The 22,401-nt window shown below is 38.6% G+C and overlaps 2 protein-coding genes across 2 annotated transcripts in view; both read left to right on the forward strand.

Moving 5' to 3' along the window:
* The window catches only part of col21a1 (collagen, type XXI, alpha 1), a 32,137-nt gene extending 20,568 nt beyond the window's left edge, over nt 1–11,569 (forward strand). Inside the window, exons 16-29 of the mRNA XM_086168518.1 lie at nt 475–528; nt 1,743–1,787; nt 1,901–1,954; nt 2,030–2,083; nt 3,177–3,230; nt 4,211–4,282; nt 4,621–4,656; nt 5,298–5,342; nt 9,538–9,570; nt 9,648–9,794; nt 9,925–9,979; nt 10,070–10,261; nt 10,341–10,418; nt 10,541–11,569. Coding sequence (XP_086024644.1) covers nt 475–528; nt 1,743–1,787; nt 1,901–1,954; nt 2,030–2,083; nt 3,177–3,230; nt 4,211–4,282; nt 4,621–4,656; nt 5,298–5,342; nt 9,538–9,570; nt 9,648–9,794; nt 9,925–9,979; nt 10,070–10,261; nt 10,341–10,418; nt 10,541–10,728 — 1,107 coding nt within the window. The 3' untranslated portion in view covers nt 10,729–11,569. The remainder of the gene's footprint in view (nt 1–474; nt 529–1,742; nt 1,788–1,900; nt 1,955–2,029; nt 2,084–3,176; nt 3,231–4,210; nt 4,283–4,620; nt 4,657–5,297; nt 5,343–9,537; nt 9,571–9,647; nt 9,795–9,924; nt 9,980–10,069; nt 10,262–10,340; nt 10,419–10,540) is intronic.
* Nucleotides 11,570–12,598: 1,029 nt separating this feature from the next.
* bmp5 (bone morphogenetic protein 5) lies at nt 12,599–20,797 on the forward strand. The gene is made up of 7 exons (XM_086161682.1): nt 12,599–13,521; nt 16,075–16,267; nt 18,312–18,460; nt 18,777–18,974; nt 19,289–19,365; nt 19,482–19,592; nt 19,737–20,797. The coding sequence occupies exons 1-7, from the start codon at nt 13,032–13,034 to the stop codon at nt 19,884–19,886; spliced, it is 1,368 nt and encodes a 455-aa protein (XP_086017808.1). The 5' UTR covers nt 12,599–13,031; the 3' UTR covers nt 19,887–20,797.
* Nucleotides 20,798–22,401: the final 1,604 nt, after the last annotated feature.

Raw genomic sequence — 22,401 nt, forward strand, 5'->3', positions numbered from 1 at the left:
AATATCAAGGGTATGAAACAAATCGCATTCCTACTTAATCCGAGGTGCTGTTTTTTTCATTTCAAACAAATTTTTAAATAGGTGCCATCAAGATTCATTTTGACAGAGACCATTAATGGATTAGATTGATGCATAATGTATTGATGCATACAATATTGCACTGTAGAGTTCTTTACTGTGACATAAATGCATGCGCAACTTCCCGGTTGTTTTTGTTAGACGTGTCAATGAGTATTAGCAAAGTGAATGTATATGTTTTTTTGAAAGCCTACAGCTGTCAGTTTGTATGAAAATGTAATTCACTATCAAGCCGAAAAGTATTTTTACCAAGTTATGTTGGTTTAGGAAGTTATTTATTTTTGTGAGGGGATGTTGTTGCTTGTGTTCTTCATTATTAATATGTATCTGCTTTATGTTTTGTATGATAATAATTTTGCAAAAACCATAACCACAATTTTTGTCCGATGTACAAAGGGAGAAGCTGGGCCCAGTGGTTTACCAGGAGCCGATGGAAGGCAAGGTCATACTGTGAGTGATAATGCAGACCAAATTCAATAAAGATGCATTGGGTTTGACTTTTTATGCTGCTTTGTTAAAATTGAGTTTTGCTGATTAATTACTATTACTTTATTAGAAATGCATTTAATGTCATGGCTTTACATTTTGCAACAAGAAGAGTGATCTTCATGTGTCATACAATCTAAAACCCATTATTTTTTATACAACAACTTGTATAAATTCTGATTCAAAATGAAATGTAGGTTTGGAATATCTGTTCATATTCTATGTATTTTAACAGTTTCAGCTTTTGCTGATATAAATGTTTTTTCAAGCAAACATGCAAACATGATTTTCAAAGTTACAGGAGGTTTGGGGGTTCACAGAGTTTAAAAGATAATGTCAGGGATGACTTGATGGATCCCACTGATTTGATTCCATTATGTTATTTACTGTAAGACTACAGTTTGTTCACTCACTGTCACAAGTAAATAGAGTTCCCTTGACTAACAGAAATTCAGGGTACTTCCCTCATAACACATCCCAGTAAAGCACTGTTATGTAACAAACAGGACCAGTTCGTAGCATACGGCAAATAAAGCAACCAATCGGGGAATGTTGTGGTGCTCTGGCAATTCTGGAAAGAAAGGGTTTGAACTGGGCAACCACCCCACTGATCATGATTATAAGAGTTCTCCAAACTCTGTGATGGGTGTACAAAAGATGACTCATTTGCTCCACAAGGCTAAGAGCCATTCCCCTTCCCCTCTAAGAACGAATAGTAATGTGTCCAAGGAGACAGAATTAGTACTGTACTTCCTCACGCTAAAACAGGAGTTACCACTTCCTTGCAGGTCCCAGTACTGGGACATCTTCAGATGCAGCCTGAGTGTTCACAATCCGATCGCTTCCTCTGTCTGCTGGTCCAAACTGGATGGGACCATCATGTGTTACAAAAGCATAAACCATCTGGATCTATTTATTTCAGAGGAAAATAACAAAAAAAAGGCTTTCCAGAGTCATTTTTGCTGCATTGGTTGAACCACAAATCCAATAAATGGATACATTTCTTTTTTAGTAGTGTTGCATCTGTTTTTTCATATTCGCTGTTTAGATAGCAGCTTGTTTCCCTATTATGGTGAAATTGTATACCGGTTTATCTTTTGAAATATGGCGAGAGGCGAGAATGACTTGCTTTATATATAATAGACTGTCTCTTACCAGCATGTTTTCTTTGGTACTAGGGTATGTCTGGCTTACCAGGTACACCAGGTCTCAATGGGCAAAAGGTCAGTTGGTAGGTTAGTTGGTAACATATTCCCCTTCATAAGTACAAGAGCTCTGATTGGAGCCTTCAGAATTATTCTTTGGGGTAATATTGATCAAGTGTTTCTTCTATCAGGGGGAAACTGGTTTGCCGGGACCAAGAGGCCTAAAAGGATCTGAAGGTTCTGCTGTAAGTTCAGTCCACATATTTCTCTGCTCACCATTTTTCAGAGAATTCAAGAAATACTGTCTTACTATCCTGCAGGGTGAAACAGGTTTGCCTGGTGCCCCTGGTGTACAAGGACCAGTTGGACAAAAGGTAATAATTAATGCCTGTTTAAAACGTTATCTAACTCTACAAGTTGTTGTTATACCACTGGTGATGCAAATCAAAACTTTAATTTTAAAAAGGTTTCATGTTATTCACAATAACAAATATCATTTATCAGATTTAAATTTCCGAGTATTTAGTGTTGATATTTCCCCTACCCTCACAACAGAGACAATTTCTGTTCATGTGACTCATTATTTCCAGTTTCAAACAAAACTCAACAGTTTGTTTAGCTGCATTGCCAGCCAGAATAAGGTGGCAATTCTGCCCATGAATCCAGACAAGATGGCGTCAACCGTCAATTTAGAGACCAGCTCATGTAACAGTTTAAACATTGCTCTCAGAACAACATTTGCCAACTGCCGATGTTCACAAATGATCAACACAGCACCATGCTTACTTTATATGCGTTATCGGTATGGTACATTTTATTATGAGTGGTTAATATTTAATTGTTCGGGGTTTCTGTATAAATATGATGAAAAAGCAGTCAAGCAGTCTTGGCTGCACCAGCGATGCTCTATTGAGCAATAATGCTTTCATCAGTGGAAATTGTAATGGAAATGCAAGCAGTCTGGTCTGGTCTGGATGCTTTGCCCTTCCAATCACTTTTCATTAAATAATCTGTCTCTAACATGCCAATGTGCATTGTTGAATGGCACACAAGCAAAATCCTAGTTTACAGACAGTCATGCAATATTCGTGTTTTATGGCCAAGATTCAGTCTGCAATTACTAGGGCTTGTTCAACTGGAAAAGAAAGCATAAGAATCGACAAAATTCAACTTCAGGGGAACATCATGTGAAAATGGACACAGTATTATATCACCAAAAAGGATATATACAAATAGTGATATGAATGATTTAATTATTCCATATACAAAACAGTTTACAAATCATATTGAAAATTTGAATGCTTTGATCAAATGCACATACACTTGATAGATAGATAGATAGATAGATAGATAGATAGATAGATAGATAGATAGATAGATAGATAGATAGATAGATAGATAGATAGATAGATAGATAGATAGATAGATATGTCCTATGTTATCGGAAATATAACATATTTTTCTAAGGGGAAAAAAGGGGACATTGGAACTCCTGGTATACAAGGGAAACCTGGGCCTGTGGTAAGTTGAATTTTTTGTCAATGTAAACTGATTAATTTAATGAATCTATACTAAGATATTCAATCATACATGCTGTATTGCAACAATGAGAATATTGTTTGTTGGAGTGTGTGTGTGTGTGTGTGTGTGCGTGCGTGCGTGCGTGCGTGCGTGCGTGTGTGTGTGTGTGTGTGTGTGTGTGTGTGTGTGTGTGTGTAAATAAAAGAGTAAAGTGAAAGCAACACCTGTATTGTTATCCCACAGTTTGTAGGCTCTTTTTGACTTATTGAAAAATTAATTTTAGAGATTTTAGGCTTTCGTGTCATAATTTTCATGTCATTTTTTTATAATACCAGTCCAAGAGCCTCTGAATGTATGGTTGCTTTCTATAACCACACCAAACCAAAATGCTTCTCGGATTAAATCTGACCAAAAGGTAGCATGAATGTCAAAAAACAAAATGAAAATTATGAAAATTACCTAGCATGTAAAAAAGAAACCTCTTCAAATGTAACGTCATGTATACATCTCCATGATGAAAAGGTTGTCATGGAGCATTTCAATCAGAAGGTACCCATGCCCAAAAGCATGTTTTGGTTATGATTTGTTGTCAGTTCTCATCATAATTTTCCTTGCATTTGTCCCACATTGCTTCAGTGATTTTCAATCAGAAAAACATGTTGAAACATTATTCTGAAAAAAAGAATAATTGATTGAAAATATCAATTAATTTTGAAAATATATACTGAAAACTCCTGTCCTCATCTGAAAGCTTTGTCTTACAATCAAATGTCATTCTCGCAATCACTGAGGTCACCACTGCCACCTATTAGAAAGAATGCAGGTTTAAGGCACTTCTTCATTGGCCTCACACTTCAGATCAAGGTGCTTCTTTCTTTCTGTACACAGTTGACTGTATATTCAGAATAGTTATGGGTCAGATAGAAACTAAAACACCTCCTTGATTTTAATGTGTGGTGTTAAACTGAACACCTGTAAAGGGCCATGCAGGGGAACAAGGGCAAGCAGGTCAACCAGGACATCCAGGAATGCCAGGGATGAAGGGCAGCAAGGTACTTTCACTGTTATTCGTTTTTTGCAAACACAGCAACATCCCATTTTTCTATTTTCATTTTTGAGTCTACCTGATGACTTACTATCTATCTATCTATCTATCTATCTATCTATCTATCTATCTATCTATCTATCTATCTATCTATCTATCTATCTATCTATCTATCTATCTATCTATCTATCCATCTATCTATCTATCTATCTATCTATCTATCTATCTATCTATCTATCTATCTATCTATCTATCTATCTATCTATCTATCTATCTATCTATCTATCTATCTATCTATCTATCTATCTATCTATCTATCTATCTGTCCGTCTGCTTGTTTTTCAGGGACAAAGAGGAATTCCAGGAGACAAAGGAGAGATGGTATGGTTGGCCGGACAATTTCCAGCTTTGGTTAAGAAACAAATACAGGCAATGCTATCATCCAGTTGGCTTCTTTCAACTCACTTTAAAATATGTGACGGAAATGAAAATTTGAGAAGTAATTTCCAGCTCTGGATGAAAATAATGCATATTTGAAGGAATTGTATAGTGGAAAACGTGTGCGGGAAAATGCTACCCAGACACATAGCTGCGCAGTTTGTGCAACTGCTGTATGTTTCTCTGTACAATTAAATTCTTACTTTACTGTCCACAGTGTAGCCAAGACAAAACAATAAATAATAAGCATACTATGGAAAGTAAACCATTGTAAACCACAGTATTGGGTGTTCTGAGAAATTAATTTCTTTATAAGATTAAGGTTAAACAAAGCACAGTCTTTATCTACTGTGTTGTTAAATAATTTTATTCCTTCTGATGCGCAAATATAATATAAAAACAAACCACTAAAACTGTCATTTCAACTTTCATAACATAATATAGATAGTGGCTAGAAATGGAAGACGACAAATTGTTTGTACTCGCATAATTACATTTAATGTCAATTTGATAATCCCTACTGTGAAAACCATACATCCTACCCCGTTTTATGTTTTTATGTTTTATGTATTTTTTTAAACCAGGGAATGAAAGGTGAAAATGGAGAGCATGGGGATCCAGGGAATCCAGTAAGTTTGACTCATCTCAAAAATAAGCCAGTAAACCAAACATATAATTGCTTCTGTCAAATAAATCAAAAAATCCAATAATAATAATAATAATAATGATAATAATAATAATAACTCATGCCTAAACTAAAGACGTAGATCGGTGGCAGGAATAATTCCGAGACCTCCTCAACCCCGTTGAAATGCCTTCCAATGAGGAAGCAGAGCCAGGGGACTCTGGAGCGGACACATCTATTTCCGGGGCTGAAGTTGCTGAAGCAGTCAAAAAGCTCTTCAGTCGCAGAGCCCCGGAGGTGAATGAGATCCGCCCTGGGTTCCGAATGGCTAACACGCCTCTGCTACATTGCGTGGATTTTGGGGACAGTGCCGCTGGACTAGCAGACCGGGATGGTGATCCCCCTTTTTAAAAATATTTCATATTTAAAAGTATCTTCCCACCCTCACTTATTGTCACAAACTGTGGGTAGTGACCGAAAGAAATAGATCACGGATACAAGCAGCCAAAAGGATGCCTCCTGGATGCTTACCAGGAGAGGTATTCCTGGCATGCCCATCTGGGAGGAGACCGCGGGGAAGACCCAGGGCAAGCTGGAGACCCTGTGTCTCCAGACTGGCCTGGGAATGTCTTGGGGTCCCCCCAGAGGAGCTGGACCATCCAATATTGTATGTTTCCAAACGCTGATCTCAGAGCAAATTCTCGAAAAAGTTATTTTTAGTGGAACATTTGTCTTTTAAATTAATGTATTGAGATCAGGGACTTTATATGATGACATGTTTCTGGAAAATACCTAACAGCTGGTCAGCGTGCTTAAGCAGTTTTGAGATACTGTGGCAGCTGAAAACATGTTGAGTTACTATCTTGACAGCATTCTCATAAGATGTGTTGTTGAAGTGTTCGCACTGGCACAGTCTGCTCGTACATTGGGATTTTAAATAATATGTCCACTCATTCCCATCACATCAAAAGCCAATAAATACCCGTGACTCATTTGGATTTGGAATAAATTTTAAAACATTTCCACAAAACACAAAATCTAACTGGGTTTTTTGCCCTTATGAAACAGGTAGTAAATCAGTAGGCTGTGGTGAAGAAAGTAAAGAAAGAAACAAAGCGTTATTTAATATCATTCATACAAAACCAATAAAAAGACTGTCAGAATTCCCTTTTGTAAATTTACAATTATTTTTTCTCAGAGCAAGTGTTCCTATCTATTTTTGAATAATTGATGCACTCAGTTAGTAAAATAAATAACAGTTCAGCCCTGCAATTGAGGTTGTTTGTCTTGAGAAAACAATAGATGAAATAGGTTTGTTAATAATTAGGTGTTACTCTGTAAATGGTATTAGGTATTACTCTTCCAGATGAAGTGATGAAGACTACCCCCAGAGATGAGAGAGTGAAAATTGGTGCAGACTTCAATGGACATGCTGGTGCAGGCAATAGAGGTGATAAAGAAGCAATGGGCAGATTTGGTATATAGGATAGAACGCAGAGGGACAGATGGTGGTCGACTTTGCATGAGGGATGGAAATTGCTGTTGTGAATGGTTTTTTCCAGAAAACACAGGAACATTGGGTAACTTATAAGAGCAGAGGTAGGAGCACACAGGTAGAGTACATCTTGTATAGACAAGGTAACCTGAAAGAGATCAGTACTTGATGTTTTGATTGGAAGGAAAGTAAATAAGGAGACTTGGTGGTGGAATGTGAATGGAAGTGCAGGAGTATATACAGAGAAAGCAGTTAGCAAAAAGGAAGTGGGACACTGAGGGGACAGGGAGAACAGATCTTGACAGAGAGCAGAAGTCAGCATTTGTGAACAGCAGTACTACAGAGTACTACAGATACAATATTTGCTTTGACCATGATAATTGAGTACAGAAAAGGTCAGAGGGAGCTGCATTGTGCTTTGTTGATCAAGAAAAAGCATATGACAGGGTGCCTCTGGTATTGTATGAGGAAGTCTGGAGTAGCAGAGAAGTGTGTTAGACAGGTGTAGGACATGTATGCCAGCTGTGAGACAGTGGTGAGTTGTGCTGTAGGTGTAACAGAGAAGTTCAAGGTGGAGATGGGACTTCATCAGGGATCAGCTCTGAGCCCCTTCTTGTTTGCAGTGTTGATGAACAGGCTGACAGATGAGGTTAGACAGATCTCTATGGACCATGATGTTTGCAGATGACATTGTGATCTACAGTGAAAGCAGGGAACAGGTTGAAGAAAATCTTGAGAGGGGGGATATGCTCTGGAAGGGAGCGTAATGAAGGTTAGTCACAGCAAGACAGAATATATGTGAATGAATGAGAGGAACCGGGGTGCAACAGTGAGGCTACAGGGCGTGGAGATCAAGAAGTTGGAAGATTCTAGTACTTAGGGTCAACAGTCCAGAGCAACGGAGAGTGTGGAAAAGAGGTACAGAAGTAGGTTTTGGCAGGTTGGAATGTTGGAGAAAAGTGTCAAGTGTACTATACGATAGAAGTCTATCAGCTAGAATTAAAGGAAAGGAGTACAAGACAGTGGTGAGACCAGCTGTATGGTCTAGAAACAGCAACAATGTCAAAAAGACAGCTGGCAGAGCTGGAAGTCGCAGAGATGAAGATGTTGAGGTACTCTTTGGGAGTGACAAGGATGAATAGGATCAGGGATGAGTCCGTCAGAGGGACAGCTCATGTTAGATGTTTTGGAGAGAAGGTCAGAGAAGTCAGACTGAGATGGTTCGGTCATGAACAGAAGAGGAATAGTACATATATTGGGAGACAGATGCTGGAATTGGTACTGCTGGGTAGGAGCTTTCAAGGAAGACCAAAGAGAAGATTTATGGACATAGTGAGAAAGGATATGAAGTTAGTTGGTGTGAGAGGGGATTTGGTTAGATGGAGAAGGGCGATTTACTGTGGCAACTCTTGCAGGGAAAAGCTGAAAAGATATTACTCTTTCAATATCAACTTGGAAGGGTGTGAATTCTAATCACCTTGCAATTAAACAAAGTAATATTGCACAATATTTGTATTGTCCATTATGAAATAGTTCTATTAGTGTTTCATACAACCATACTTCTTCACACATCAGGATTAAAATCACCATAAGACACCAATCTAACTACAAACTAAAAAAGGAAATTTAAGATGACACCATCTACCAATGAAGAATGAAAAAACCTGCTTCAAAAAGAGATGGCATTAATTGACCTGACACATCAGTGAAACCAAATGCATGGTAGGATAATGGCACGAATAATCACTCTGTATTAATTTTCAAATTCTGAAGAATTGTGCACATAATCCACAGAAATGGATGATTGTGGAACTGTGGAAATTAAGACGTAATGAACCTCCATCTCTTTGGAAAGCCTATCAATGATGTCATCAGACACAAACAATAAAAATATAAGCCTGTCTGGCCAAACGAAAGGTTTTGGGGGACATACTTTTCTAGTAGACTTTCTCTGGATGTCTTTTTTTTTGTTTGCAAACTATATTGTTATAGATTTTGTCAATCATACATAATCAAAAATAAGGATAACTATCTCCTAGGTTAAAAAATTAAATTCATCCTTCTGCCAATGAAAGCTATTTCAGGTTTCTCCCACAACCTCAGAATGGGAGGTATTCCGCTGGTTGTTACATAAAACATCACCTCTAGATGTCAGTAAATGTTGCAAAATGATTCATCAAAGATGATCAGCACCATCATGTGGCCACTGAAAATCCCTTCAAATGATCAATGCCAACTCTTGGAATCTTAAACTGATAGATAGATAGATAGATAGATAGATAGATAGATAGATAGATAGATAGATAGATAGATTTATAATCTTGTCTAAAAATATATATCTATATCTATAGCTATATATGTATATGTATATGTATATGTAAATGTATATGTATATGTATATGTATATATATAAATATTTTCCATTTTTGTGTCTCGTGATTTTCTGCAGTTTTTTTAATATTTGACAACAACAAAAACTACATTTTCCAAACATTTTACAACTCTTTATGTTTTATCTGAAGGTGATGCCAAAGGGTTAACTGGCTCAGGTGTGTTTTGAAGCGCAAATTATAACTGGCACCTTTTATCTAACATTTTCTTTAGAATTGATCCCCATTGCAGTTCAAATGGGATGTAAGCTGTCAATCCTACAGGTATTTTATATTTGCTGTTCTAATTTGCTGTTCCTGATTTTCATTTACAGGGTTCATTGGGTCAAAGGGGACTAAAAGGGGAGGTATGTCACCCAACGGCATACCCAGCAATTTTTTGTCCAAACATACTTTTTTAACTAAGAGTGGACTTTTTTGCCAGAAAGGGACAACAGGCTATCCAGGTCAGAGAGGACAAGAAGGTCAAGTGGGAAGGCCTGGACAGCCAGGTCAGACAGGCCAGCCAGGCCCCCGTGGGATGCAGGGGGATATTGGTCCCCCTGGCATACCTGGACCTGAAGGAAGATCTGTATGTGTGCAACATTTTGTGATATGTTGCTTTTTAAGGTTTTCATCATGATGTTACACTTGGTTGGTGATTGGAATTATAACATTGGAACTTACTGGAAATCTACGCAATCAATCACTTCTCATTGCAGGCCAGTGAGGTTTCAGACACACACATCCGTCACCTTTGCAGAGAGGTTCTTCATTGTACGTATTGCGTTTTTGACTTTGGATCTTTCTATTTTGAGGTTTCAAGCCCATAAATGAACTTAACTGTTCTTCTTGCTAATGATCTAGCTGAGCTACCCTTACTGTTGATGAACCACAAGCAGAGTAGCTGTACTGGTTGCCTGGGACAACCTGGATCACCTGGCATACCAGGTCCAAAAGGGCCTGAGGGCCTCAGAGGTTTTCCTGGCCTTCCTGGGTCAAGGGGACAGCAAGGCTATCCTGGTCGTCCAGGACGGCCTGGTATTGATGGATTTAAAGGTAAAACCGATGTCAAAGACACTTGATGGTATCTGAGTGATTTTTCCAGATCATCTGATCAAAACCATCATAATTCTAGGAGAAGCAGGTTTCAAGGGTGAGAAAGGCAGCCCTGGTCAAACCACGAGTGGGGATCAGGGGCCTCCTGGGCCTCCAGGTACACCCACACAATTTCACACAATTTACAGAAAACACTGTGGACTATCACATACAATTTTCAACTTCACATTTTGTCATATCATTACTACAACAGTTTGCTTTTTTTCCCACTCTTCAAAGGTCCAGCAGGTCCCCAGGGATATTGTAAACCTGGCACCCCAGGTAAGCCTGGACCCCCCGGTCTCGATGGAGCAGAGGGTAAAAGTGGCAATCCAGGCATCCCAGGCCATCCGGGAGTATGTGATCCATCCATGTGCTATGGAAGCATAATGAGACCGGGTCATTACAGCAAAGGGCCCAACTATTGACAGAATTCATCAGTGCAGGCACCAGTCTACAGCTGATTAGAAATCATCCTCAGGAAGATCTTGTCCTTACGGTTGCTCTCTGTTGTGGAAACAAACGGACCTCCTTGACACATCGTATGTGCTCTATCTGTCAGACAGATAGATTCCTATCCATGATCCCATCACCTTTTCTTTGCCATAAGTTTCTATTGTTTATTATTCAATATCTTTTGGACATGCTTTTAAGTTGTAATGATATTGAGAAAACTTGCAGTTGCTTCCTTTATTACCTCTTGTCATAATTATGTACAATATGTGGTTCGGACCTCTTTGGTTAGTGCATTTTCTCATGTTGCCCCATTGTGTTGCTTCATTGCATGTTGCTGTCAAAACTGACACTGCATTTGAACTAGGTGGTTTAATCAAAACGCAACATTTCACGCTGAATATCAGAAACTGGCATCAGAGCACAAACAGGAGCGTGTTTGCCTGCAGTTATATATGGGCTCTTATAAAGCCTTACTTCCAATGGAATTAGTTTAAACATGCGATAACAGATGATAATTTGCATGAAGTGCTTCACTCTCTCACCACACCCATTGACATACTTGTGTTTTGGGGGGAAATACAATAATTACATATTTCCATGAAAATTCTTACATTTTATTTGGAATATGTTTGGTTCCAAAGGTCTTCCGTTACTGTAACAAATATTTTATTGTTATTTATAAATCTGAGTCTTAGGTTATTTCAGCGTTGACTTGTTTTAAACAGCTTTTGTATTTTTTTAAATGGTGTGAAAGAAAGGACTTTTGTATGAACTCTCTCACTCTTATTGGAATTAAAAAAAATGATTTGTGAAGTTTTTTTTATTATTATGACTCATCTCTTACTCTCATACACACACAAACACACACACAGAAATTTATAATGAATGCAATGTGTGTGTGTGTGTGTGTGTGTGTGTGTGTGTGTGTGTGTGTGTGTGTGTGTGTGTCAGGGGTTGCATGTTAGTATTTTTTTTCACTAGATGGCAGTGCATATTAATCCCACAGTAGGCTACCTCTGTACCTCCAGGAATGACCACACCTGAGGAAGTTTCCTCCTCTCATCCAGGATAGAAGTTGTCCATTGCATGGAAATCTACTACTATATTCAGTTAAAAACTATTTTACATACTTAATGCTCTTTTAGCAATGTATTCCTGGTTCAAGTTATTTGGTTGAATTAACATTTTCTATTCTTGAGATCTTAGAGGTATGCAGAATACTATGTATGTGCATTGACTCTGGTTACATATGCAAAGATTCAGTGGCTTTTAATACTGACTAGTATTTGCTTATTGAAATGTTGGTTGTATTATACCTGTTTCCCCTACCTTCATAATAAATTTATTTATAGAGCACTTTCCATCAAGGTGCTGTACAAGTGTGATGGGCATTGCAGACCTGCTCAACTCTCGCTTTGTCTGTGTGTGGAGGAAAATGAAAAGGCATCACCATAGTGGATCTTGCAAATAAATGAATTAAAAAATATTTTCAAGACGGGATCTGGGATGCTGTGCAGTGAGTGCTACTGGGCTCCAATAACTTCAATAAGTTGAGGTGATTAAAAGGCTCTGTCATTATTCTTTCAGTCGTCGGACAGGCTCTCGGATTTCAAGTGTCTCCTTTTACACTCCTGAGCCGCCACATTCATCGTGAGAGTGGACTGAAGTTTTATAGCGGCCGCTGGAGGTCGATGCAAAAGCAAAAGAAAAGAAAAGAAAAAAAAAAAAAGTTTAGTGTGGGATGGACTGAAAGGGCAGCCCCGATGCATTCTGAGTGCGTGTGTGTGTGTGTGTGTGTGTGTGTGTGTGTGTGTGTTGGGGGGGGGGGGGGTGATAAACTGCGAGCAGGGGCACGGCTCCACCATTCACTTTAGACAAAGTTCATCCACTGGACACTCCGGGTGACCCGAGGAAATTGGGCGGAGGCCTACCTACGAGGTTTTTTTTTTTCATTAGCGTGGAGTAAGGTGAGAAACGGAGGTCACAAATCCATAAATACCCGGCGGAGCAAAACCTTGGATGGACCCCGGAGGAGTAAATCCTGCAGGAGTAACCGGGACCGCTCGCACGCCGGGGAGGAGTGCTGCCTTCACGGCGCGCTGAAACTTCACTTGTAAAAAGGCTTAATAAGAAAGTCTCCTCAGTCACCATCGTTGAAGTCGTGGTCGCTTCTGGCAACAATGGAGACTCTATAACTCTCTTTCATTTCTTGAAACAAATATCCAACAAAGTGCGATGTAGTTTCACCTCACGCCCAAAAGAGTGATCTTCCGAGATGCCAGTACGCGCACCTTTCCACCGCACCCTGCTCGGACTGGCGTGGAGCTGCGTGAGTTTTCTGTCGTGCGCCCACTGCGCCCTGAGTGACAACCATGTGCACTCCAGTTTTATTTACAGGCGGTTGCGCAATCACGAGCGGCGGGAGATCCAGCGGGAGATCCTCTCCATCCTGGGTTTGCCACACCGTCCGAGGCCCTTCTCTCCCGGGAAACAAGCGTCCTCCGCTCCGCTTTTCATGCTCGACCTGTACAACGCCATGGCCGTGGAAGAGGAGGGAGCTTCTCCGGGAGCGGCGAAAAGCCACGGTGCCAAAGCTCAAGGGCACTCCAGGAAATTTTACTACAGCCCGCAATACGCCGGTTACCCCCGCGTGGCGCAGTCCTACCGGGCCGCCCCTCCGCTGGGCCACGGCGGCGCGCTCACCACCGCGGACGACACTAACTTTCTCAACGACGCCGACATGGTGATGAGTTTTGTCAATTTAGGTAAGTGACATTTATGAAGAGGAAAAAGTCCTTTATCTCCAGGGTTTCCGCTGCGGTTGGGAAGGTTTATTCTCACTTCGTTCAATTAAGGAGATTAATTTAATGACATCCATCCAAATATAATCACCGGCTGGCGCCCCGTTCTTCCGAACCATTTGCCATTATCAAGACTTAATATCTATTATTTCAAATAATTCCTTTTTTTTAACACTTGGAATAGACTTATTTTTGAATAGAAAATTGTACAAATGTCATCATTCACTCAGGGACAATAAGTTCTTACTTTTTAAAAATTCATTATTATTATTTAATATTGTTTAACCTTAAATCCATAAGCCCCTTTTGGATTTTTCCAGCGGTTTGCTGAACATTGCTGTGCACAAGTGAGAAAAACCCATAGCAGTAGATGTTTTACCATAAAACAGGCCTCATCCGATTTTTTTTGTTTGCTTGTTTAGACGGCTGTCTGACGAGATGCAATCAACGCACGTAGTTGGACTATTATTTTTATTACCCTGTAATAAATCTCCTCCTTTATTAATTAGAAAAAGAATAAGAAGCCAAGTACCTGAAAAAATCTGTTTGATGTCCTCCCGTAATAAAATGTTTTCTTTACGTTTAATACAGGTAAACTGTGACATTTTAGACAACAGTACTCTCAGCTTTGAGTGAAATGTTATTTAACAAAACAGACAGCTTGACCTTATCCGCATCTGCTGCTTCCTATTAAAAAGCAGCTGATCTTTATAATTATTATGTCTTCTCGGTAGCTGTGACCCTTGACCCAGCAGTTCAGAAGAGCTTATCAGATGACCGTCTGACCTTGAGAAAATTGGTCTAAATTATTTCCTGTTGTTAAAAGGAGAGTGATATTGAGTGATGCCTGTATTTCTTCAGGTTCTGTCAGTCCAAGAGAACCTACGTCTACTCTAATTAGTGTTTTTTTATCCATTTAGAAAATAACTATCAAGTATTTCAATTAAAGTGTTACTCAGAGTGGATTATAATGGTACATTGGGAATCTAAACTGTTGGTGAAAACATAAGATAACTTAAAATCATATGCACTTAAAATACGACAATAGTTTTGTATATGTGCCTAAATAGTGTGTGTGTGCGCGTGTGCCTATCTATATATATATTTGTATATATTCACACATAACTTTTGTGGAGCTGCTTGGAATTGGAAGTAATTCACCTTAGCCTAAGCCCATCTGTTTCCACTTAGTACTACAGCAGGGCATGTACATTGTCAGCCTTGAAAGCTCTGCTCTCGTTCTGGTGACTGTCAGTGAAGTGTTCAATGGGCCTCTGTCTTTTTTACTGTACACTTAAATATAGCTACTGACCTCAGCTGTCTAAGTAAGAACTATTTGACATATCATTCCCTTTCATAAGCTGGATGTTACCTCACTGTATTATCCCAAATTGAAAAACATAAAGTTTTAAGCGGGAGCAGTGACCACACAGCAGTAACCCAAATAGTTTTAGGTTTTGTTTTTTTAAATAGTACTGCATCTAATGCATCTAATATTTTCCAACCGTACTCGAGCCATCATTATTAAATTTTTTGGCTATTTGAAGGTAAAACGCTTTATGCTTCATGGCACTTCTGCTTCAAATTACTGTGTCTCATATAATGGAACACACTCAACAGGTAAAAGTCAGACCTGACCTCTGACCTGTTTGTGCTAAGTAACTGCAGGGGCTCTCTCTCGATAAAATATCAGGGAAATGCACTGCATGATATCACTGCAGATGTCAACAGATCCACTGACCTCAGCCGCAGGCCTTTTTTCCATTTCAAGCAGTGGGCATGAGACAATTGGTGGTCACTTTGTAGTCACATCAAGGGTTTGTCAGCTTGTTTCCACATCCAAGGTTTGTGGGGTCTTTGTAGAATATCTTGCATTAAGGGGCCCTATTAAATCATCACTGAAACATATAAAAAAGTGTATATGTTTAACATGTGTCTTTTATACAATATTTGACTATTTTTTCACTTCATAGCGAATTGAATGTCCCATGTCAACCAATCAATAACCACTGTAAAGGTGAAGAATCATTAAATGTACTCTCTCTTTGTGTAGTATAAAACTTACCGGAGGTCAATACAGGGTCAGAAATGAGATCAGCATAGTAGCTCAAATGACACTGACGAATCCTGTCTGGTCTGTGCTCTTACTTGAAGAGCAGACAAAAGTGTCTTTAATTGAAATCAGCCTGTTTTTCTTAACTGACAGCCCATTCATCATGGCCAGAGAATGCAGTTAAGCACACAGTAGAGGGCCTGTCTGGGAGCTGCTACCTGTATTCAGTTGACTGATTTAATGAACTGGAAAGTGCTTTTGTTGGTAGTCAAAATGTTTGGATTGGACCTGGAATGTAAAAGAAGATTTGATAAATTACCTGGTTTTTGTTTGTTAATGCTGGCATATTTTATCCTTTAAGCGACATGTGTGACTGCTGAAGAGGCGTGAAGTCGTATTTATCGAGGGTTATATGTAGCTACCGGCAAAAAATGAAATTCATCACATGATATTTTCTTTTCCAGTTGAGAAAGATAAAGATTTTTCTCATCAACGAAGACACTATAAGGAGTTCCGTTTTGATCTGACTCAGATCCCAGATGGAGAGGCAGTGACGGCAGCAGAGTTTCGGATCTATAAGGACCACAGTCATACACGCTTTGACAATATCACTCTGAAAGTCACCATTTATCAAGTCATCAAAGAGTATCAAAACAAGTAAGTAACGTCATTTAATATCACAAGAAAGTGCAAGTTAAATGTTCAACATATCCTGGCTCTAAGTAGTAAGCTTATTTAAATAGAAAAGAGGCAATGATTACACAATAATCAATTGCAGAAATCCTTTTTACGGCTACCAAATTGTCCCACAGTGCTGAAGGTTTCCACTTGCACAGAATGTCTTTTTTATCTTCAACCCTGCTCCCCTTCATTCGCACCATGTCTGCCTTACAAATATAGTTCTAGGATAAAGAGAAGCCCATTAGCAAGTTGTCCACTTATAAAGCATGGAAGGCCCATCAGTTATCACTTGTCTTCTGTTCCTGGCCAAGTCCCAGATGCGCCCATGAGGGCCCATATTAGGAGGACGAGGCTCTCTCGGATACTCCCGTGGCCACTGTTAAACCCACCACCTGCCTGTCTTTACAATATTCCGGAAGTTTAAACCATGACATAGCTGAATACACACGGGGCTACTCAGAAGTGGGCCCACATTAGCTTGCCAGAAATGTGTGTGGGTGATTGAAGGGGAGGTATGGCCCTCTCGGGCTTTGAAAAAGCCTTGGTCAAAGGACTCTATCCGAAAGGGGAAGACTGTCGAGTTCAGGTTTTATATATTTCTTTTCTTGGAAATAGTTTTGCCAGTGTCCCCGGTGCTAGAAATCCTACGACATATTTGTAATATATCTCTTTGAAAAAAAAAACAATGAGAAAACAGCAACAGGAATAAATGTTCCTGGAGAAATTACAGATGAAAGAAGTCTTATATAAATATATATCATTTTCCATCTCTACTTGGAGTGCAGTTTCTAGATATTTTTCAACGTTCTTGCAGTGTTGTCCTTAAATTGACTGGGTAATCAGCGATCAAGTTTCATCGTCAGATTTTCATTTTAATATTCCAATTTTACCGTTTTTCCGTTGTGCTGAAACCAGAGATTGAACATTAAGCACAAAAGAAAAATAAGCTGAAGACACATAGCCTTTATCAAACATTAATTGTACAGACTGTCATTGAAAAAAATTCATTCTGGAAAGTCATAGCCTAGAGTGGGAGTAAGGTGAATTCTCTGGCGTGTAAAGGAAATTATTACAGGATCTAATTTTAATGCTGTCCTTTTCAAACAGGAAGTTCAGCTTCATGTCATCCAAAGGGTTTTTGTGGATTCCATATGAGGTTGAGTTTTACTACACCTGTAATAAACACAAATAATTCTTGAACAATTGGAGCCACATGGAAACCCCTGGTTCATCCTGGCCAACATCATGTAACCGTGAGAGTTGAACAGACACTGCCTTATCCGATCTGCCAAGGAATCTAATGCACATGGCAAAGTTGCTTTTTTTATTCAACTATCGGATGATTGATGCCTTATGTCAGGCCCATGTTAAAATATACAACGGCTGAGTTACATGATATGTAACTCATGTCCACCATATAGGTGGAAGGTTGGTTGATAATGTACCATAAAGCCTTGTATTTTATTAAAAGTCACAGTTTATTCAACAGGGCTGAGACAGTAATGAATGATTGCAAACGGTTGATGGAATAGTAATGGAGAAACTGATAGTAACAGGCACTCAACTTTTGGCTTCTGCTACATAGTTTGAACACAAGTATCCATTAGTAATATGTCAATGATACCTCATCTCTCTCCTGTACTCTAATTCACTAAGAGCTCTTAGCCTTAGAATTAAATGGTATTTGAAGACCCATATGGTTTCCAAATATATTTTTCATGGATTGAGGTGTACAGACAGTTTTTATTTGTTTAAGAGTATAAAACTGTACAGCAACCCCTGGGGGTTTGTAATTTGTTTGTAATGTGGCGTGTAACAGACCACAAAACAGACTACTCTGACAGACAACTCCAACACAGACCCCATAGATGAATATAACTTTCATGGAAATCAAAATATATATAAGCCATCTGTAAATATGTTTTAGTGCGTATTCGGTATGTTTGCATACCAAATACTACTTACAAGTATTTTGTTTGGAAAACTTAATGGATTTGTTTGATGTTTTCCCAACATTTAGAGATGCAGAGACATTCTTGCTCGACTCCAAAACCGTGAAAGCATCTGACGGTGGCTGGCTAGTATTTGACATAACGGCCACCAGTAATCACTGGGTGATGAACCCGCAGCAGAACTTGGGACTTCAGCTGTGTGTGGAGACAATAGATGGTGAGTGGAGCTCAAGCCCCCCAGCCCCCACTGCATCCCACCTCCACCCTCAAGGTGATAAAGGTCAAGCACAATTAAGATATAATTAACAATTAAAAGAATAGATAATTCAAATATGTAAAAACATATTGGAACCTGGACGAATCTATCTTTTTACACTGAATAAAGATAATTAACTACTCCCAGTGAATCACCATAAAAAATCCATCTCAAATCCAAAAACATAATCATGGATTTTTATATCACATGGACACATTTGGCTATTTTTCCACTTATAAGATTTTGCCTTCCTTATTTATCGTTTATGTTTTTCAAGGACGAAGTATCAACATCAAATCTGCTGGCATCGTAGGAAGGAATGGGCCCCAGTCAAAACAGCCATTCCTGGTTGCTTTCTTTAAAGCAAGCGGGGTGTTGTTTCGCTCTGTCAGAGCTGCTGGTGGGAAAAAGAAGAATCACAATCGCAATAAATCCAGTAATCCACAAGAATCGTCGCGTGCACCTAAAAGTGGAGGTATCCTCACTTCCAACTGCATCTTGTCATTTGTTTTTTTAAAACATTCTTTTGTTTGAAAAGTTATTCTGGCTTATCCGGAACTCAAGAAACTGAAGAAATCTTACGTCTCTCTGACCGTTAAGACTTGTGATATTTTTCACTATTGAAACTTTCAGTCTTGTTTACATCCATACACACCATTAAACATGTTTATGTTAAATGTCATAAGTGTTTTACTGCTGCTGTGCTGATATACCTGTATGCTTAAGCCTTAATTTGGTGAAAAAAAAATATGAAGACGCATATATTTACATGAAATCCCTTCTGCTCAGATTACAACACAAGTGAACAGAAGCAGGCCTGCAAGAAACATGAACTGTATGTTAGTTTTCGGGATTTGGGTTGGCAGGTACGATAAAATTATTTTTACTTTTCTTGAAAGTAAATGAGTGACTACTATTTTTTCCATTCACTACCGTGCGTTAATGATAATTTCACTAATTTATTTCTTCTGTTTGAATCGAGGATTGGATAATTGCACCTGAGGGCTACGCTGCTTTCTACTGTGATGGTGAATGCTCATTTCCCCTCAACGCACACATGAATGCAACAAACCATGCAATTGTCCAAACCTTGGTGAGTAATCACTAGCGTTTGCCATGTATGTGAGAAGTCATAAAATTATTTTAAAAGTGACCATAATGTTTTTAGCAGATATAATTCAGTCAAAACACTACTTTTGCACCTCATCTAAAACCCACTTTATGTTCTCTTTTACAGGTGCATTTAATGTTTCCTGACAATGTGCCAAAGCCTTGCTGTGCTCCAACCAAACTAAATGCAATATCAGTACTTTATTTTGATGACAGTTCAAATGTTATACTGAAGAAATATAGAAATATGGTTGTAAGGTCTTGCGGTTGCCATTAGTGGAAAACCTTAGTTTAATTTATGCTATCTTATACTGGAATGGAACTGGGAAATAAAGAAACATGCTGTACAGTATTATGTATATAAATATATATATTATCTAATTTATTTTCTTTTATAAAAAATAGCACTGAATAATGTTATATTTAAATGATTCAGAAACTGTTGCTCTTATATTACTTAAAATCATTTAAGAGTTACCTTTGTGTCCATTGGCATATACTGTATTTTCTGCAAGTTATATCTGTAGTTTCATAAGTTGATTGTGACACAAGATTGCCTTCCTTCCTGTTGATGCCTCCTCCAAACATCTTATACTTGTGCTATAAATGTTGATTATGTAGGATTATTGCACTTGCAGTTATAATTGCTTTTCATTTGAGCTTATTTCTATACTATTTTCCCCTCATAATGAATAATAATGCAGTTATAAATTTCAGCAATCCAAGAAGTATATTTCCACTAAATTCAGTATCACTTCCAGCAGAACAGTACTATGATTTTCCACATTTAACTCCACAATTCAGACTGACTCTTTGAGCTATAGTTACCCAAATTAGGGAAACAGGAATTGTCATTTTCAAGCCCTCTCTATCACTGTCATATTGTCTGATAATATCCTGTCAATGGCAGGTTTTTGGCAGCTGAATGGGATTATCTTGAGTGTGAAATGAAACTCCTATAATGTTGAACATTCTATTATGAATGTACATTTGGTAGTTTGTATGCCATGTCAATACAAATCTCTTCCATTTACACTGTTGTTTATTTCTCTGTAGTCTTTGTAACAGCTGCAGATATCATGCTGAGACAATTTGTTAATGTAGAGAGAGGTTGTATATTTTAATAAATGTACCACATATCTGTCTTGTAATGGAAATGCACATGTTGCAATAATAAATGATGCAGCTTTACCATGGACATGTCAACTTTTCTCTGAATTAAGAAAGACATACTGGAGTTTTTGTGTTGCCATACAATTTCATTACAAACTCTGGGCTAACTTTTGTCCAGAAATTATAGCATGGTTGCTCAAGATAATCTGAGGACAGACATCTCAACAGGTGACAATCCAAAACACAGTCACAAGATTATCCTACTGATGATGAACATCACACTCAAATACTCTTTATCTCTTGAATTGGGATGAACTATCCCTTTAATTTCTTGCTATTAATTTACAAGTTCCAAGTAGTGGTTTTCAGCTTCCCTCAGGCCGAAGAGCTGAGGATGTTGTAGCATTTTAGTTAGGGAAAACACCTGGTTGATGGTAAAATGTCCATTTAATAAGCAATAGCTGTTGTTGACCGCAGCCACGCCACACAAGCCTGCAATACAACTATCTGTTCTCGCTCAATTCCAGGTAAAAAAAAAAAAACAGAATTCCTTGCACCCCAAACCACACACACAAAATTCCCAGCAACCCCAAAATCACACAGAAAACCCCAATATTCGTGACTTGCGACACTATTTTACTATTTAGTTTTTGGAGAACCCTGTCTGATTTGTAAACGTTCGAAAAGTTTAATGCAAAATAGAGGTGTAAAGATAGAGCCAAACCGTTGACATGCTCATGGGGAGAGAGAGAGATTCAATGCCTACAGTAAAGCAGATTAAAAGCCTTGTCTTTTAGCTACAAGGACAATGGGAGACAGATAATGTGCATCAATCAAATTTTTTTTTATGTCATTCACATCAACACATTCATTGTGATTTTTGTAATAGGGACAACAAGGGAAATTCATATCAATTTACATAGATATGTATTTCACCAAAGAAAAATGGTGTTTATTGCTATTAAAACATGGCAAGGATAACAGCATAACATTACATTTTATTGCCCCAACATTCCTATTTTGAGGAGAATCTCTTGCAGCAAGGAAACAGGGAACCTATCACTGTCTCTGTCTTGCACATGCAATTTTCCTTCTCTACTTCTACTCTATTCGACTAATACACTAGCAGTTTTTTTTTCCCAAATTTTAATAGAATAGATTGTAGATTCTAGAAGGTTGGATTGGGCTACTGTGTGCCAAAGAAGGAGAGGAGGAAGGCGTGTTGGAAGCTGAGAGAGAAAAGGAAAGGCAAGAGTGGGATTGAGAGTAGGGACTTTGAATATTGGAACTGTGACAGGAAAAGTTAGAAAGTTGGTCGACATGATGCAGAGTAGGAAGGTGGTGTGTCCAGGAGACCAGTTGGAAAGGTAGTAAGGCTAGAAGCTTAGGAGCAGGCTTCAAGTTGTACTATCATGATACTGATAGGAAGAGAAATGGAGAAGGAGATATCTTGATTGAGAAGTTTGTTAGGATTGTTCTAGACGTGAAACGAATGTCAGATAGACTTATGAGTCTGAAACTGGATATTGAAGGTGTGATGCTCAATGCTGTTAGTGGCTATGCCCCTAGGTGGTATGTAAGTTAGAGGAGAAGGAGGAGTTCTGGAATGAGTTAGATGAAGGGATGTAGAATATCCCCAAAATGAGAGTGGTAATTGGTGCAAACCTCAATGGGCATGT

This window comes from Fistularia commersonii, chromosome 2 (assembly GCF_037954325.1).
Source record: "Fistularia commersonii isolate RoL2024-O1a breed Wild chromosome 2, RoL_Fcom_v1.0, whole genome shotgun sequence".
Classification (NCBI taxonomy): Eukaryota; Metazoa; Chordata; class Actinopteri; order Syngnathiformes; family Fistulariidae; genus Fistularia; species Fistularia commersonii.